Here is an 18636-nt window from a genome sequence, read left to right on the forward strand (position 1 = left end):
ATCAGTGCCGCCTATGTGTGCCCATCAGTGCCGCCTATGTGTGCCCATCAGTGTCGCATACCAGCGCCGCCAATCAGTGCCACCTCATCTGTGCCCGTCAGTACTACCTCATCGATGTCCATCAGTGCCATCTCATCGGTGCCCATTAGTGCCGCCATATCAGTGCCCGTAATTGAAAGAGAAAACTTATTTACAAAAAAATTAACAGAAAAAAATAAAAACGTAATTTTTTTTCCAAATTTTCAGCCTTTTTTTAGTTGTTGCGCAAAAAAAAAAAAATCGCAGAGGTGATCAAATACCACCAAAAGAAAGCTCTATTTGTGGGGAAAAAAGGACGCCAATTTTGTTTGGGTACAGTGTAGCATGACCGCGCAATTGCCATTCAAAGTGCGACAGTGCTGAAAGATGAAAATTGGCTTGGGCGGGAAGCTGCGTAAGTACCTGGTATGGAAGTGGTTAAGAAGGTCAGAAAAGTAAGTGCAGGTGGGGTGGGGGGACCATCAGAGACCAAGAGCCCCTATGAGCCCTGAAGCCCCCTCTTACCTCAGAGCCTTGCAGCCTGACTACCCCCTCAGAGCCCCCACAGCCTTACTAACCGCTCATAGTTGTTCAGTCCTATTACTTCCTAGGAGGCCCCCAAAGTCCTTCATCTACACTTCCTCCTCAGGGGTCCCAGAGCCCTTCACATGAAGAAAACTCTCAGAGGCTCCCAGAGTCCTTTAGTCCCACTACCACCTCAGAGACCCCTCAGCTCCTCTAGTTTACTCAGAACCAGCGGCAGAACTATTACAGTCACAAAGGTCACACCTGCGACCCTGGCATTCCGCCAATGCAGGGGGGGCACTAAGTCAGCAGGAAAGGGTCTTGCTGTTGGAGTAAAGGGTCCCAGGATCAGGGGAGGCTCCCCTGGTGATCGCCAATTAGGAGTGTGCAGCACATTCAGTCTTTGCAGAGCCCCCTTGCTGTGTCTGATCTGCTCCCAACATGGGCACAGCGCCCTCCAACATCAGCCAACTCCTCTCCCCACTCCTCATCCCCCAGACACAAGATCAAAGTTCTCCATACTGGGCTGTGCCCTGTGCCGGCTCTGAGGGACCCGTCACTGATGCCAACTGCAGCTCCCAGGGCCTGACGAGTGCCTGTATGTGGGGTGGGGGTCCTCGGTATGTGGGGCCCTTGAGATGTGCGGGGGGAGGACCAACTCTCTGCACATCTCAAACTCCTCTCCTACTGCTCTCTGGAGTTTCTGCCCCCATCTCTCCCAACACCTATGTGCCCCTTTCATGGCTGCCCATATTATTGTCCCTTCATTTGTCCCACCTATTCCTATCCATCCTCCTCATCTCATACCTCTGCCACCCCTGCTAGGGTTGCCACCTGTCCAGGATTCACCCGGATAGTACAGGTTTTGAATCATGTGTCCAGGTTTCAGTCCACCTGAAACCCGGACACAATATTCAGACAGGAATGTGGCTCAGGACAGAACATGACAGGAGGGTGAGGGGGCACTATGTGCGCCACATTACTATTCTCTTTGGAGTTCCCAAAGGTGTCCCAGGTCTGTTACAATCCTATAGTGTATACATAAAAATATATATACTGTGCGCCTCTAAATCGTTCGGGTTTGGCATAAAGAAAAAGTGGCAACCCTAACCCCGCCCATAACCCCCTCTGACTGGCACCCCGGTTCAGACCCCCTCCCCCCATTCATGCCCCTCACCTCAGCCTTTGTCATCACTTGGGAATCTCAGTGGCTGCATTGTGCCATGTTTGGGGTCACAGAGAACGAAGCCCCTCACTGGGGGGCTGCTGGAAGTGATCGGGGGAGGTGACCTCTGTGGGTGTAAATAGGAAATAAGATCTTATTACCTCCTCTGCTGCTACTTCCAGCAATGTCTCCTCTTTCCTGCCTCATGGAACGTCTTGTCTTTATTCCAGATTACTTCCTGTCTGTAATGACATCACTTCCTGTCTGCATTCCATAGAATCTTCCTGTCTGGGTATGAGTGAGATCACCACCTTGTGGAGATGAGAGGAACTGCAGCCCCAAGAAATGTCTCATAGTAATCACGCTTGTAAAATACCTTACAGAGCTACCACAGAAGATCAAATAAAATACAAAAAAAAGTAAGAAAAAATATATACAGTTCTATAGCTATATGTATAGCTAATAAAACAGATACCCCCAAAACTGATCCTTTTGGTGAAGAAAATGCAAAAATACATCAAAAAGCATAAATATATATATATCAATCCACTCATAATAAAGATGTTAAACATAAATTGCAAGGATGTAATGGTCACCTAGGAATGGTGGCGAAGATCTCTCAAAGTAATAACAATTCCTTGAATGTTTATATAAATAAAATAATTAATCCTGGATTGAAAAAAGCTGTAAAACAATAAATAATATATGAACTAGGTCATCCATAAAGACCTTGAGATTCGAGATCTTCTAGATCACATAGAACAGGGGTGTCCAAACTTTTTTCAAAGAGGGCCAGATTTGATGAAGTGAACATGCGTGAGGGCCGACTATTTTGCCTGACATTCTTTGAACCATTAAAATTCTGTCTAAGTGTGTTCGTCTGAGCAACCAATACACGGCCCAACAAGAATTCTCTTGCCTTTGTGGCTGTGTGTGGTGAAGAGATGAGCTTGGGCGTGTTATTTGGATATACAGTATATATTTTATGTGTGGCCCCAACGAATCCCAGAGCGCTGCTTAGGACTAAGGATGAGCTTGGGCGTGTTATTTGGATATACCGTATTTATCGGCGTATAACACGCACAGGCTCACCATTGCCATGAATGCAGCCTCACCATAGCCATGAATGCAGCCTCACAATTGGCATGAATGGAGCCTTACCATTGCAACCAATGCAGCCTTACCATTGCAACCAATGCAGCCTCACATGTGCCATAAATGCAGCCTCACATGTGCCATAAATGCAGCCTTACCATTGCCATCAGTGCAGCCTGAACAATGCCCATCTGCAGCCTCGGAGGGCAGAGGGAGGGGGCGGGACGAGTGCCGACAGATTACAAACAGGAGAATGTCTTGTTTACCCTCTTTAATACAAAGTTCTGCCTCCTATGATAGACAGAACAGTAGTCCAATGGCATCCCAGGAGACGGGACTTCCAATAGAGACGCTGCTGAGTAAACAGGAGATTCTCTTCATGTAATCTGACGGCGCTCCTCCTGCCCCCTCCCTGTCCCCTTCAAGGCAGAGCCAATAAATACAGTATATATCTTGTGTGGCCCTGGGGGCCACAAACAATATATATATCCAAATCCCCAGGGGGGGCATATTAAATCAACAGGGGGCCGCATTTGGCCCCCGGGCCAGACTTTGGACATGCCTGACATAGAAGGAGGACACATCGAGGATTTCATACAATTGTTTGGAAGGATAGAAGAATCCTCAGAAGGGATCATGTAGGATGACAGGAAAGTCTCCTGACTGGTGAGATCCTCCAAACATAATGATCACATCCATGAACTGGAGCTCGTTGGGGTGATAAAGCCAATCTGTAAACACTGTGTAGACTTTATCCAAGAACTCCGAACACTCCAGGTGTGGAGAAAGTCTCAAGGTGGGTTTAGCCCGTCATTTATCATAGGAAGACTCATCTCTTCAGGGAAGACTATCACACCTCCAACTTTTACCTCTTCCATCAGCTCATCCCCCACAGTTATAACCTTTTCTACCACCTGCCCCATCCCATTAGAGTGTAAGCTCTTATGAGCAAGGCCCTATGGTATTGTAACTGTACTGTCTCCCTTTAGATTGTAAAGCACTGTACAAACTGCTGGCACTATTTAAAGTGTCCACACATAGACTTCCATGAGGACCACAAGACTACATGTATAATGTATACAGTGTCCCCGGGTCTCCAGGCAGATTTAGCCTGTAATTAATAATACACAAATGATATATAAGAATACGTTAGTCTGCGCCTGCATCCGCAGCTGGTAGGTGGTGGTGTGCCGCCTCGATGGCAGCTGAATTGGCCTGTACAGCCACTGCAAGGCTCCTCACCTCTGCCACAAGGCCTGATGTTATGGCCTGCAGCTCCCCAATGCAGGTCACTATAGCAGTGCAGTTCGCACTCACATCCTGCAGGCTGTCAGATATAAAGGTACTCTGATCAGCCTGCTGGGTGAGGGACTTTACCTGATTGGGATGGACCCTGAGGGGCTTTCCCTAATGGGGGAGGAGGATGAGGGGCTTCCCCTGATGGGGGAGGAGGTTTGGGAGGGTGCAGGGATGATGTTCTCCTCCTCAAGGTATACACCTTCCTGAAGGTCCACATGCTCCTCCTCAACAACCTCTAGAGAGGTGTGGGCACTCTCCGCCGGGGATGACGTGGGTCGTCTAGCAGCTGACGATGGCCCAGCTCCCTCCAGCACATCTGTGGATGACACAAAGCATTCACATGTTGGTGGACCCACACACTTGTCACATGTTCCCTTGCACCCCCTCACATGCTACACACCGGATAGGAAATAAAAACACACTTACCTGTCCTCAAGGCCTGTTCACCAGAGTCATAGCCCTCCACTTGCTCTCTCTCCAGACACCTGGAAATCGCCTCCTCATCAGGAGTGAGCCTGATATTACTGGCTGGTCCACCTCCCGTGCCCCTGGCGTGCCTCCTCATCCTGGCCAGCTTGTCTCTGACCAGACGACGCAGGTCATTTATCTTTTTGCCAATGTCCCTTGAGGTCCTGCGCTCATGTCCAAGGGCATTGACCTGCATGGTGATCTCCTGGAGGATCTCCTCCTTCCTGACCTTGCTGGTCGTGCCACTCTGTGCCCCGTGGAGGTACACGTCGTACCTTAAGATGGCATTGATCAGGATTGCCTTCTCCTCCGGTGTAAAATTATTTTTCCTCCTCTCTTTCCCAGTCACTGGAGCAGACATGGCTCTGAACGCAAAAGTACTTACACCAAAAGCGGCTGGTGTACTTTTGCGCTCGACGGGCGCATGTCTGGGCGTATTTATGCTCTGGGCGTAGGGCCGGCGTATCTTAGGGGTAATGCTGGGCGTAGTTGTGAGCATGCGCAGAGGGGCACGGGACATACGTCAACGTCAGGGCGCATGCGCCGTTTAAGATACGCTGAACGTAAACCACTTCGACGCGTTTGGACATCATTTGCATGGGGTCACGCCCACTTACGCTGGCCTGCGCCTTCAAAAATACCTTACACTGGCGCATCTTGGTGAGCAATGGCTTTCTGAATACAGTGCATGCCTCTCCGCGCTGCGCCAGCGTGGTGTAAAAAAGATACGCTATGGCTGCATAAATATGCGCGGAGGTATGTGAATCTGGGCCCATAACTTTCACACAAACCAGTCAATATACACTTATTGGGATTTTTTTTACCAAAGACATTGAGCAGAATTTAATTAAATTAACTAATCATTTACCCAGACAAGGTGACTCATAGATTTGACCTTTCAAGGTAGACGTCCCATCTCCTCGCTCACCTGCTATACAATACACATTATCATAAGTGTAAACACAGGACATCTTCACACAATAGCAGGGTCAATTAGCACAGAGAACAGACAGATGGCTGGAGGTGATGGCATTAGCATCTAACAGTATGTGTCCCAACATTATGAATGAGTCACTCTTACAATTAACCCGTTCAAGATCAACAAACAGTAAATAGTTCTTTACAGATATCCTGGAATATTTTGTGGAAAATAATTAGATAATAATCCCATCTCAGGTAGTCCAAGATATCATTTCTCAGTCATCCTATGCCCTTAGTGGACATAGGATGATTTTAGACATAAGAGGGTCTGGGGATGTCCCGGGTGAGTCTGTCACATTTTTCCCCCATCAAAAGTCCACTAACAAGGTCCCAGACCTCCACCTGGTCTGGACATGCGTTAGTCAAAGTGAACTCACATAGTCTGTCCGCATGACCTCCAATCTTGGCTGCAAGGAGTAGTTGACACTAGTAGGTGTGGGGCAGAGGTCACTGACTCTCTGTCCAGCTGCCAGCACGTCAGCTGGGTGGTTTTTTAACATTCCGGGGCTTGGTCTGCTGCTGGGCAGAGGGGCCGACCGCCCCAGCTTCCTGAAGTTGTAGAGACACTGTAGGTTCAAGGCCCTTTTGCCAGCACTTCTGCTGGATTCCTCCACACCTAAACTGTGTAGCTGCCATTGGGGAGGTGAGCTGACTGCTTCCGTTTCCATCCCCTCATATGGCTTCTGGGACAACATGTTTGTGTTACTGTCTCCCAGATGCACGGATCTTTTCTGGGGAGGAAAGACCACGTTCTCCACCCTTGTCAACTGTTGGGGAGGGACAATGAACACCTCCTCTCCCTTCTCCCCCTGTATCAACTGCTGGGAAGTGATCGCCACCTTCTCACCCTGAGCCTCCGGAACTGCCACAAGGGGTGGAACAAGGTCTTGAATCCTCTGTCCGGTGACCAGCGCTTTAGCTGGGGAATTTTATTGCAACTCCACAGATACTGCTGTTGGTGATGGGCAGAGCATAGTGAAGTGTGGCCCTGATACCAGCTCTTCTGCTGGAGGCTCATCAAGTTGTTCTTCCTCAGCAGAAACATCTATCAAATCCCGTCTCTTCAACTGGTGTCTGGGGATAGAGGTTCACCATCTCCTGTCCGTGGAACCAAGAAGATGCTATCGGTGCTGGGCAGAGGTTAGCAGCACTCTGCCCTGCTGTCATCACTTCATCTTTGGAGATGGCAATATCTAGATTTTCCACTGCCAATTCTCTGGCATGCTGCTGGACAGGCACATTCAACCATCCAAGATCCTCCCATGCAGAAACAGGATCATCAAGGTCAGTCAGCACTTGCTGCATCCGTCATAAGACCTCCGCGTCCATAGCTGCAGGGGCAGGTTGGCAAAGCACACTGTTACTCTGCCACATTGCCGACTCTTCAGCCAGGATTTCAGCATTGTCCACTGGTATTTCCTGATAGTCCCAGGCAAAGGGAGCCCAGCCCCTTTGCCTGAGCAGAGTCCAGCAGCCGTCTGTAGGCGATCTCCAGCTCCCATTCCTGAACGGCCAGAAACTCTATTTCTTCCAGTGCCCAGTTCACTTCCGAGACGTTCAGTAACCCTTCTTTGAAATCCATAATTTCGTCCAACCGCCACTCCAAATCACTCCCAAAGTTAGAGTCCCCTGTCAGTTTCACATACAACAGTCCCAGGCCGCCATAGTTTAAGCCTTCCATTGGGATGTCGTCCGCTATCCAGGGACATGCTTGGGATACATGCCACCAAAGGGCTCTGTAGTTCTCATCCAGCCGCATCTCTGCCCAGACCAGCCTGCTTAATTCAGCTGTCTGTTCCTTGTGCAGTTTTTCTCCCAACAACAGCACCCGCAATCCATACAGCGACCAGTACCTTTCCCGGTTGGAGGGGAGAACTTTTTCCTGGTGTTGCTGCTCACGGGCTAGCGCTTCCATCCAGAGTTCGCAGTGAATAGAATCAGACCATCCCAGCAGGACCTGCTCTGATACTGGTCCTGGGGCTGTATATGCTTCTCTCGCAACCTCCTTCCGAATTCCTCTTCCATGGCAGCTGGTATCTGTACCTCTCCTCTCCTGCTATCTGAACCTTGAAACCAGGTGGAGGTTGGATGTCCCCGACTGCAGGAAGCGTCCCGCTGCTAGCCACCAATGTGACAGAACGTCCCACACTCCGCTTGAGTGCTTCCGTCATATACCACTTCCTATCAGTCTGGATCTAGATATCGGATATTCCAGCTGCTCTCAACACACAACGAGACAAGACTTGTTTGTGTGCTAAACATGGAGTGTTTAATAGAACCAAAAATTCCACCCTTATATACATTTTAAAGGAGGTAACCAGAACATAAATTAACATGAGCTAATTAACTAATCATTTATCCAGACTAGGCGAGTAGACGTCACGTCTCCTCGCTCACCTGCTATACAATACACATTATCATAAGTGTAAACACAGGACATCTTCAGACAATAGCAGGGTCAATTAGCACAGAGAACAGACAGATGGCTGGAGGTGACGGCATTAGCACCTAACAGTATGAATGAGTCACTCTTACAATTAACCCGTTGAGTTCAGAATCAACAAACAGTAAATAGTTCTTTACAGATATCCTGGAATATATTGTGGATAATAATTACATAATGATCCCCTCTCAGGTAGTCCAGGATATCATTTTTCAGTCATCCTATGCCCCTAGTGGACATAGGATGATTTTAGACACGAGAGAGTCCGGGGATGTCCCGGGTGAGTCTGTCACACACACAGAGTCCTTAAAACACATGTCCCCACACAGTAAAAAAACCTGTCCCCCCACACATGTCCCAATGATCATCTGCACACATTTGTACATGATCATCTGCGTACATCCGTCCGTGATCACACAAACCAATTATTATACACTTAATGGGATTTTTTTTACCAAAAACATGTAGCAAAATATATTTTGGCTTAAATTTATAACAAAATTCGATTTTATTGGATTTCTTTTAAAATAAAAAGAAGAAAATAGTTTTTTTCCAAATTTCCGCAATTTTTTCACTTATATTGCAAAAAATAAAAAACGGAGTAGTGAATAAATACCACCAAAAGAAAGCTATATTTATGTGAACAAAATGATAAGAATGTAATTTGGGTACAGTGTAGCATAACCGCGCAATTGTCATTGAAAGTGCGAGCGCGCTGAAAGCTGAAAATTGGTCTGGGAAGGAAGGGGGCGAAAGTGGCCAGTATTGAAATGGTTAAACAGACCTCTTAGTGTTTGTGAAATCTTCCACAACAAAATGTACTCAGCCAATGAGAGGTCATGACTCCATTTTTATTTTTCTACTGCTATCAATGGCCGACACGGTACAACACTTCATCCATGTCTTTGATGATCTCCGATCTCCTTATGAACTGTTTCTTACATGATGAAGATCAGCCATGGAGTATATCTGAGGTGTATATCAGGGTGTGCTTCTTCCCCACATGAGAGCTGTGATGTCCAGCAACATTCATATACAAGACATTTCCCACACTCAAGAAATGAATACACCTCGAGGGTTGTGTGGATTATTATAATTATTACTACACAGGATTTATATAGCGCCGACAGTTTGCGCAGCGCTTTACAACATGAGGGCAGACAGTACAACTACAATACAGTTTAATACAGGAGGAATCAGAGGGCCCTGATCCTGAGAGCTTACAATCTAAGAGGGAGGGTCAAGTGATACAAAATTTAATAACTGTGGGGGATGGGCTGATGTAAAAAATAAATATACAGTTGTTTGGTGAGAGCGGTAAAGAATAAGAGATGAGTTTTCAGAATGGACAAAGTAAGAGATAGTCAGACAGATTGGGTTAGTGAGTTCCATAGGATGGGAGAGGCTCTGGAGAAGTACTGGAGGCAAGCATGGGAAGAGGTGACAAGGGAGCTAGAGAGCAGGAGGTCATGGGAGGACCAAAGAGAACAATTTGGTTGATATTTTGAGACTAGGTTAGTGATGTAGCTGAGGGCAGAGTTGTGGATGGTTATGTAAGTTATTGTTAGTATTTTGAATTTAATATGATGGGTGAGTGGCAGCCAATAGAGGGATTAGCAGATGCTGATTGGTTTATGAGGTGGATGAGCCTGGCAGCAGCGTTCATGATGAACGGAAGAAAGGAATAGCCTATTTAAAGTGGAGGTTCACCCAAAAACCTTTTTTTTAAACATTAGATTGAGGCTCGTTTTGTCAAGGGGAATCGGGTGTTTTTTTTTACAATCGAAGCAGTACTTACCGTTTTAGAGATGCATCTTCTCCGCCGCTTCCGGGTATGGGCTGCGGGACTGGGCGTTCCTACTTGATTGACAGGCTTCCGACGGTCGCATACATCGCGTTGCGATTTTCCGAAAGTAGCCGAACGTCGGGGCGCAGGCGCCGTATAGAGCCGCACCGACGTTTGGCTTCTTTCGGCTACTCGTGACGCGATGTATGCGACCGTCAGAAGCCTATCAATCAAATAGGAATGCCCAGTCCCGAAGACCAGACCCAGAAGCGGCGGAGAAGATCGCTCTCTAAAACGGTAAGTACTGCTTCTATTTTAAAAAAACTTCCCGATTCCCCTTGACAAAATGAGCATCAATCTAATGTTAAAAAAAAAAAAATTTGGGTGAACTCCCGCTTTAACCACTTCAATACCGGGCTTTTATACCCACCTCAATACCGGGCCTATTCTGGCACTTCTCTCCTACATGCACTAATCATCATTCTTTTGCTAGAAAACAGACACCCTAGGGAATAAAAATTGTTTCATGAATTCAAAAAATAACAAAACAGGAGTTAATCCAATTTATTTGTAAAATATGAAAAATTATGTTACACCGAGTAAATAGATACCTAACATGTCACGCTTTAAAATTGTGCACACTCATGGAATGGCGCCAAACTTCGGTACTTAAAAATCTCCATAGGCAACGCTTTGAAATTTTTTACAGGTTACCAGTTTAGATTTACAGAGGAAGTCTAGTGCTAGAATTGTTGCTGGCACTCTAACGCACACAGGGGCAGGGGCGTTTTAATTTTTTTACATTTTTTTTTTTTACACTTTTTTTTTTAAATCACTTTTATTCCTATTACAAGGAATGTAAACATCCCTTGTAATAGGAAATGTGTGTGACAGGTCCTATTTATGGAGAGATGCGGGGTCAATAAGACCCCGCATCTCTCCTCCAGGCTGGAAAGCATGAGATCGGTGAAAAAAATTTCACCGATCTCATGATTACTGTTGCTTAGTAGCCGCAATTGCGGCTTTGTTAACTTACGGGGACCCCGGCGTGACGTCATCACATCGCGCCCGGGCCTCCGACGGTCATAGAGATGACTGGTGAGCATCTGGTCACCAGTCATATCTATGCTTCCTGCCAGCGCCGGACGATTCTTTTTCCGGGCCCCCGATGGCACGGGAGAGCCCGGAGAAGCACTGGATGGTGCCGCTATGATCATTCTTATGCACAGAATCGCCGGCAGAAGAGAAGGATATCTGAATGATGCCTCTAGCTGCAGGCATCATTCAGATATCCCCCCACAAAGCCCAAGACGTCATATGACATCCACCCAGGATGGGAGATCCCATCTGTGGACGTCATATGACTATAGGCGGGTATTGAAGTGGTTAAAGATAAGTCAATGAAGAGGGAGTTGCAGTAGTTGAGGCGAGAGAGGACCAGGGAGTGGATTAGAAGCTTTGTGGTGACAATGATTAGGAAGGGGCATATCTTGGAGATTTTGCGGAGGTTGAGGTGGCAAGTTGTGGACAGTGATTGGATGTGGGGCCAAAAGGAAAGAGTCCAGGATTATACCTAGAACCCTTGGCATATGGGGATAGGTTGATAGTTGAGCAGTTGATATCGACAGATAAATCAGGGGAAGAGGCAAGTTGGGGGGGAAATTGCATGAGCTCAGTTTTGGATAGGTTGAGTTCTAGGAAGTCATATGACATCTAGTCTGATATGTCTGTTAGTAAATTGGTGATGTGTGAGGAGACTGATGTTGTGAGCTGAAAGGTAGAGAGATAGATTTGGGTGTCATCTGCGTAGAAATGGTATTGAAAGCCATAGGAGGCCATCAACTGACCCAGGGAGGAGGTGTAGATTGAGAAAAGAAGAAGATCAGGGGATCCCTGATGTACAGGAAGACAGGACTTCAGTGAGTAATTCCCTCACTCGGGACAGGAAAGTGGCTTCTCCCCATGTGAGATCTCTGATGTCTGCAAAGAGTGGACTTCTGTGAAAAACATTTCCCGCACTCAGGACAGGAATACGGCTTCTCCCCCGTGTGAGATCTCTGATGTCTGTAAAGACTTGACTTCCTTGAAAAACATTTCCCACAATCAGGACAGGAATATGGTTTCTCACCTGTGTGTGATCTCTGATGTCTGCAATACTGGGACTTGTGTGAAAAACATTTCCCACAGTCAGAACAGGAGTACGGTTTTTCTCCCGTGTGAAGCCTTTCATGTGTGACCAGATGTGATTTATGTATAAAACATTTTCCGCACTCAGAACAGGAAAATGGCTTCTCACCTGTGTGAGATCTTTTATGCCTATTAAAATGGAATTTAGACTGGAAACACTTCCCGCACTCAGTACAGGAAAACCTCTTCTCTTTTGGAGGGACGGCACCGTCCCTCACAGTCTGATGTTCCTCGGGATAAGAGGAATACGGCTTCTTCCCTGTGTGAGTTCTCTGATGTTTGCAAAGATTGGACTTCTGTGAAAAACATTTCCCGCACTCAGGACAGGAATACGGCTTCTCCCCCGTGTGAGATCTCTGATGTATGGAAAGACTGGACTTCTCTGAAAAACATTTCCCACACTCAGTACAGGAATATGGCTTCTCCCCCGTGTGAGATCTCTGATGTGTGTAAAGATGGGATTTCTCTGAAAAACATTTCCCACACTCAGGACAGGAATACGGCTTCTCCCCTGTGTGAGATCTCTGATGTGTGGAAACATGGGACTTCCGTGAAAAACATTTCCCGCATTCTGGACAAGAATACGGCTTCTCACCTGTGTGAGTTCTTTTATGCACGTTAATTTCAGATTTAAAACGGAAACCCTTCCCGCACTCAGTACAGGAAAGCCTCTTCTCTGTTGGAAGGACGGCACCATCCCGCACAGTCTGAGGTTCCTCAGGATAAGAGGAATACGATGGTCCGGCACCATCCCGCACAGTCTGAGGTTCCTCAGGATAAAAGGAATACGATGGTCCATCTACACTGTGTGGTGCCGGATGGACATTTGAGGTAGTCGGGTTTTCTCCTGGACTATACGGTGTGATGTCCTCATCTTCTACTTTACAGTCTGGAGACAAAGTGAGACAATCCTCTGAGGTTTTCCTCATCTCCCGTCCATCTACTAAAATAGAAATACAAAGATTATTACTAGACATGAGCTGATTGGTTCCCCTAAACCAGGACTCCGCCCACATCAGGCAGCTTTGTCTCTGAGGATCTTACAATTCCCCCCTCAAGGTAACTAGTAAATGGCTCCTCTGATCTCCTACCAGATCATTTCTTTATTCATGGACCTTAGTCAGAGAGTGAGGAAACAACGAGAACTGTCTTTTATAGGAGTGACAGTGATGAGGGGATTACAGGACGAGTGTCCCCACCCCCTCTATCACTCATTGTCATCTTCCCAACACAAGAAGTTCTGCACTTCCTTAATTAGTCCATGATTTAGTCATGAATAACAGCAGGGGCTGAGCCCCACCAGAGGTCAGAGAGTGAGGATGGGGGAGAACAACCAAGATGAAGACTGGACTGATCCTAAAGACCTCCATCAATTGGTTATTGACTCCTCCCTCATTATCACTTTCTGTTTAATGTTCCAAAGTTGGATATTTACGCTGGCCGCTAGGGTCGTGTACACTGATTTACGCCTAGAATATGTAAATCAGCTAGATACGCCTATTCACGAACGTACGCCTGGCCGTTGCAGTACAGATACGCCATTTACGTTAGGCTTTTTCCGGCGTAAAGTTACCCCTGCTATATGAGGCGCAGCCAATGTTATGTATGGATGTCGGGCCAGCATCGGTTTTTCCGTTGATTACGTCGTTTGCGTAAGTCGTTCGCGAATAGGGCTGGACGTAATTTACATTCACGTCGAAAGCATTGGCTTTTTGCGGGACAATTTGGAGCATGGAGCATGGGATACTTTCACGGACGGCGCATGCGCCGTTCAGAAAAAGCGTCATTTACGTGGGGTCATAATAAATTTACATAAAACACGCCCACATCTTCCACATTTGAATTAGGCGGGCTTACGCCGGCCTATTTACGCTACGCCGCCGCAACTTTGCTTTGTGAATACTGCACTTGCCTGTCAAAGTTGCGGAGGCGTAGCGTAAATAGGATACGTTACGCCCGCACACAAATACGCCCTCCCTACCTGAATCTACCCCATTATGTGTATATATAGCAGTGGGTAGAGGGGAGAGAGCAGAAGTCAGGACTATGTAATGTACAACATATTGTATAAGATACAACAGATAGGACTATATAGTATCAGAATGATGTAATGTACACAATAGAGTATATGGTGCAGGGGTCAGGAGTATGTAATGTACAACATTTTGTATAATATATAACGGATAGGGTTTTATAGTATCAAAATGATGTAATGTACACCATAGATGTAGCGCCCTGCTCCTGATGACCAGGCGCTATGTTAAATTTAGTGGGGGTCTGAGCTGATAATTGGCTTAAGCCTCGTACACACAGGCCAGAATCTCATCAGGAAAAAACATTGTTTTTCCTGACGAGAATTTTGGCAAGAATCTCTTGCCGCCCGAGCGTATATACACTCCTTTCAAAAGAACCACGATTCTTTTGAAAGGCAAGAACGCAGTGACGTCATCGCGTACGATGAGCATGCACTCGTCACATTCAATACCGTCGCCGCCATCTTGCTTCAGCCTACCTATGCCGTGGAAGCTACCGTGCATGCATCAAAGTCATTTCGAGCATGAGCGGGTTTTCAGGGAGACAGACAAGTATACAGATGCTCAGGATTCTCGTCGGGAAACAGGCCGACAAGAATCTCAACGAGAAAATAGAGAGTAGGATCTCTATTTTTCTCGTCAGGATTCTGGGCAGATTTCCAGACGAGAAACCTGAAAGCCTCGTACACACGCTCGGTTTACTCGGCAAGAAAGCTCTGCCAGCAGTTTTCTTGCTGGTTCTTGCTGAGAAAACCGAGCGTGTGTACAAGGCTTTAGACTTTAATGATTTATGCTAAAACAGCCTCTGTTCCAGCTGAGGCTGTGCTTGAAGGGATATTCCCACTGTTGCCTTTAGGTGGCGTTACCACCACAGGCCAATGTTGGAACTCAGGCAAGTCATGGTGTATTGGGTACCTTTACCCGGGAACCATCCAGTGGGAGTGGTCTCCCCACTGGGCATGCTGGGAAAGGATACTTTTTTAAAAAATATATTTTTTATTTAAGTTTTTCAACAAACTGACAGAAAAAAAAAACAATACACACACAAAGAAAAAACACAATCACCATACCAGATGGACTGGTTCGAAATGGTAGGCAATATGTTCAGACATAAAGAGATACCAATACAAAGGATATACAGTAGGCACACCGGGAAAAGGTGCATGTAGACCAATACGGGCACAGCAAAGGAGGGAGACTACATTAGAGATCCTTAGGGCACGGTCCAACACTGGCCAAACAAGTGTACCTCAGCTAGTGCTGGGAAAGAGTAAGTGGGCTAGCCAGCCACTTACCCCAAATTTTATGAAAGGTTTTGGTCCGTTTCCGGATTTAAAAAAGTAAGCTTATATAGCGGGGTGGAGTCATTAATACGTTTCAGCCAAAGGGCTTCCAAAGAGGTCTGTGCACCCTTCCAGGACAGTAGAATAAAGTATACGGAGCAGTCTCTTGGCATGCGTTGACAGGTGTAAGTCACAAAAACACCTAGTAGACAGTTCTTAGGGTGAATTATATTTGGGAGGCCCAACACCGAGGAGACAAAGGCACCCACCTCCCCCCAGAAGTCCCGAATTATTGGGCATGACCAAAAAAAGTGTAAGAAATCAGCCTCCTGGTCGCAGCTGTGGAAGCAATTGACAGAGGACAGGAGACCCATCCCACGCAACCTCGCCAGAGTAAGGTAGGTCTGGTGGAAAATCTTAACTTGTATGATTCGGTCTCGGGACGCAATGACAGACATTTTGTAGGTATCCCTGAATTCCGACCAGACCTCGTCCTCTAAGGAGATGTCCATAGAGGTCCATTTGTCCTGAGCTCTATGGAATCTGGAGTTAGAATCGGTCAGCAGGGTTGCGTAATAAGTGGAAATAAGTTTAGTGGGATCCGGTTGTCGGAGCAATTTTTCCAATGGCGGCAGGTCAGTGGGGTCTTTCAGGGAACCAAACTGGGCCTGCATAGCATGCCGAAGCTGGTAGTAGTAAAATAAGTATGAGTTTTGTAGGTCAAAATCTAAGCATAGTTGAGAGAATATTTTAAAGCCCTGAGTGTTATATAAGTGACATAGGTATTTAACCCCCTTGGAGTACCAGCAATTGGGATCGGGAAGAGAGTACAGTTCCTGCAGGTTAGGGTTTGTGAAGGATATGCTTCAGTTAATTCTCCCTGCTAGTAATGCTGTGTATGAAAGGGCAATTGATCTAGTGTGTTGTGTGAAGAAGCCCTGTGTTTACTGTTTACTGTGATTAGAAGGGGCTCATGTTAATTATTCTGATTGCTTCATTGTGGTAATTACCTCTTCTATATGCGGGGCCAAGCTGTCTAGATAACGTATTCGGTTACAACTAGTAATTACCTTCACTGATGTCATTATCTAAAGAAATGTGTCTTCAGAGTCGGCGCCGAAGTGTCTGCCTATAATCTGTATGAGAGCCCCCACTGTGTGTGGAAAGGGGGTGGAGATTTCATTGTTCTTTGATTGAGGATTTAGCTTGTAAACTGCATATATACCTGGTAGCATGCTGCCATTAAAGTGTCTTGTTCCAGCAGTAAGCTCTGACTCATGTGTGGCTTATTGGGCGATCCCAGGAATATTCCTCCTCGTGGAATATTGGGGTGATTTGCTTTTATGGGAAGAAGGGAATGCTTGACGGGGATATTCTAATTCCGTCACAGGGTTGAACCACAGAGGGTTGTTAGGGGACTGCAACCAGGTATGCGTGGATACCTTCTTGACGATGTAATGGAAAGATGAAAGGGAGGTGGCCAGTAGAGAGGTCCCGGGGTGGTCAGGGACCCGTCCCCTGTAGATGATATTATGCAGAGTCTCCAGGGAGGGCGCTATAGCCCCCTCCGTGGAGGTACAGGCATTTGCCGGGACTGGACACAGCCAATCATGGACGTGCACCAGCTGGGATGCTAAGTAATAGAGGAAGACATTCGGAAATGCCAGGCACGCCAATTGTGCCGGTAATCTCAGCGTTTCAAGTGCCACCCTGGGGAAGCCGCCTTTCCACAGGAAAGTCGTGCATTTTGTGTCTATTCATTTAAAAAGATAGCTTTAGGCACCTTGCAAGGGGAGTTAGCAAGGATATAAAGTAATCTTGGTAAGTAAACCATTTTTAAGACATTGACCCTTCCCATGAGGTCCAATGGCAAGTCCATCCACTGCTTGGTCTGCTCCTGAAGGACCAATAGGGGATCTAGGTTATTGGTCATATAGGAAGATAAAGGGGTTTGCACCACAACCCCAAGGTTCCCTTAAGGAGGACACTACTTAAAGCTTGGAATCCGGGTGAATTAGGGGGGCACAGCCACGTCCAGAGGAAAAAGACTGGACTTATCCCAATTCACCCGGAAGCCTGAATAATCACCAAAGGTGGTTATCTCCAACAATAAAGCCTGCAGTGACCCATCTGTATCAGCCAGATACACCGATGTGTCATCCGCATATAGTGAAATACGTTCTTCTACAGTGGCAATTGGGAGACTCCCTGATGGAAGGGGAGGACCGGTTACGTACTGCCATTGGCTCCATGGCCAGGGCAAACAAGAGGGGGGTGATAATGAGCACCCATGTCGCGTAACCCTAGTTATCGGAAAGGGTTCAGTGATAGAGGAGTTGACCCACACCCGAGCCACCGGGGCAGTGTAAAGCAGTTTTACCCATGCCATCACCCAAGGGCCAAAGCTATACATTTGTAGTTCCCGAAAAAGATTTGGCCATTCCACACTATCGAACGCCTTGCATGTGTCTAAGGACACAATGGCACGGGTGGGAGGACAGTCGTATGGATACTGCAGGTTGTGGAACAGCCTGCGAATATTCATTCTGGTGGACCTGCCGGGAATAAAGCCCCCTTGATCACTGTTAACTAGGGACGTTACTACATCATTTAGGCGGTTAGCTAAAATCTTGGCCAAAATCTTAACGTCCACATTGATAAGAGAAATGGGACGTTAAGATTTGTATTTAAGTAGGTCCTTATGGGGTTTTAAAAGAAGCACAATCAGAGCCTCCCACATCGTTGGGGGGAGGACCCCAGCCTCTAGAGCTTGGTTATATGTGCGCAAAAGGAGGGGGCACAAGAGGTCTTTAAATTGTTTATACGATTTGGTCGGGAAACCATCTAGCCCAGGGGTCTTATGAGCAGGCATTTGTGAAATGGCTGCAGCAATCTCCTCCACCGAGATAGGTGCCTCCAACATATCCCGCCCCTCAGTAGATAAGGAGGGGAGAGATATGTCAGCCAGGTAATCAGTCAGTTGGGTGTCGTCATAATCAACCTTAGAGGTATATAGGTCATTATAGAAACATAAAAAAGATTCCAAGATATCCTCCGGATCATCACTGATACGGCCTTGGGTAGTAACGATATGTGGGATAGAGATGGGGAGTATTCAGGTCTGGTCAAGCATGCCAAGAGACGTCCAGCTTTATTACCATGTTCGAACGATTTCTGAGCAACATGTAACATGCGTTTTTGCATGAGGTCCAGCAGGCGGAGTTCATACTCGTCGTTTTAAAAACATTCCATTCAGTAGGGGGGTCCACCTTCCCCAAATTGTCTCTCCAGTAGTTTGCAATTCCCGTCTTACATTCACCTTGCATGATCATGTCCTCCAAACAGTAGGAGTT

At 46.7% G+C, this 18636-nt stretch overlaps 1 protein-coding gene across 1 annotated transcript in view; it reads right to left on the reverse strand.

Moving 5' to 3' along the window:
- The window catches only part of LOC120935219 (zinc finger protein 850-like), a 94964-nt gene that overhangs the window by 20368 nt on the left and 55960 nt on the right, over nt 1-18636 (reverse strand). The window contains exons 3-4 of the mRNA XM_040347386.1: nt 12217-12636; nt 11745-12150 (exon numbers count right to left, since the gene is read on the reverse strand). Of these exons, the coding sequence (XP_040203320.1) occupies nt 11745-12150; nt 12217-12636 (826 nt within the window). The remainder of the gene's footprint in view (nt 1-11744; nt 12151-12216; nt 12637-18636) is intronic.

This window comes from Rana temporaria, chromosome 4, assembly GCF_905171775.1.
Source record: "Rana temporaria chromosome 4, aRanTem1.1, whole genome shotgun sequence".
NCBI classification, from domain to species: domain Eukaryota; kingdom Metazoa; phylum Chordata; class Amphibia; order Anura; family Ranidae; genus Rana; species Rana temporaria.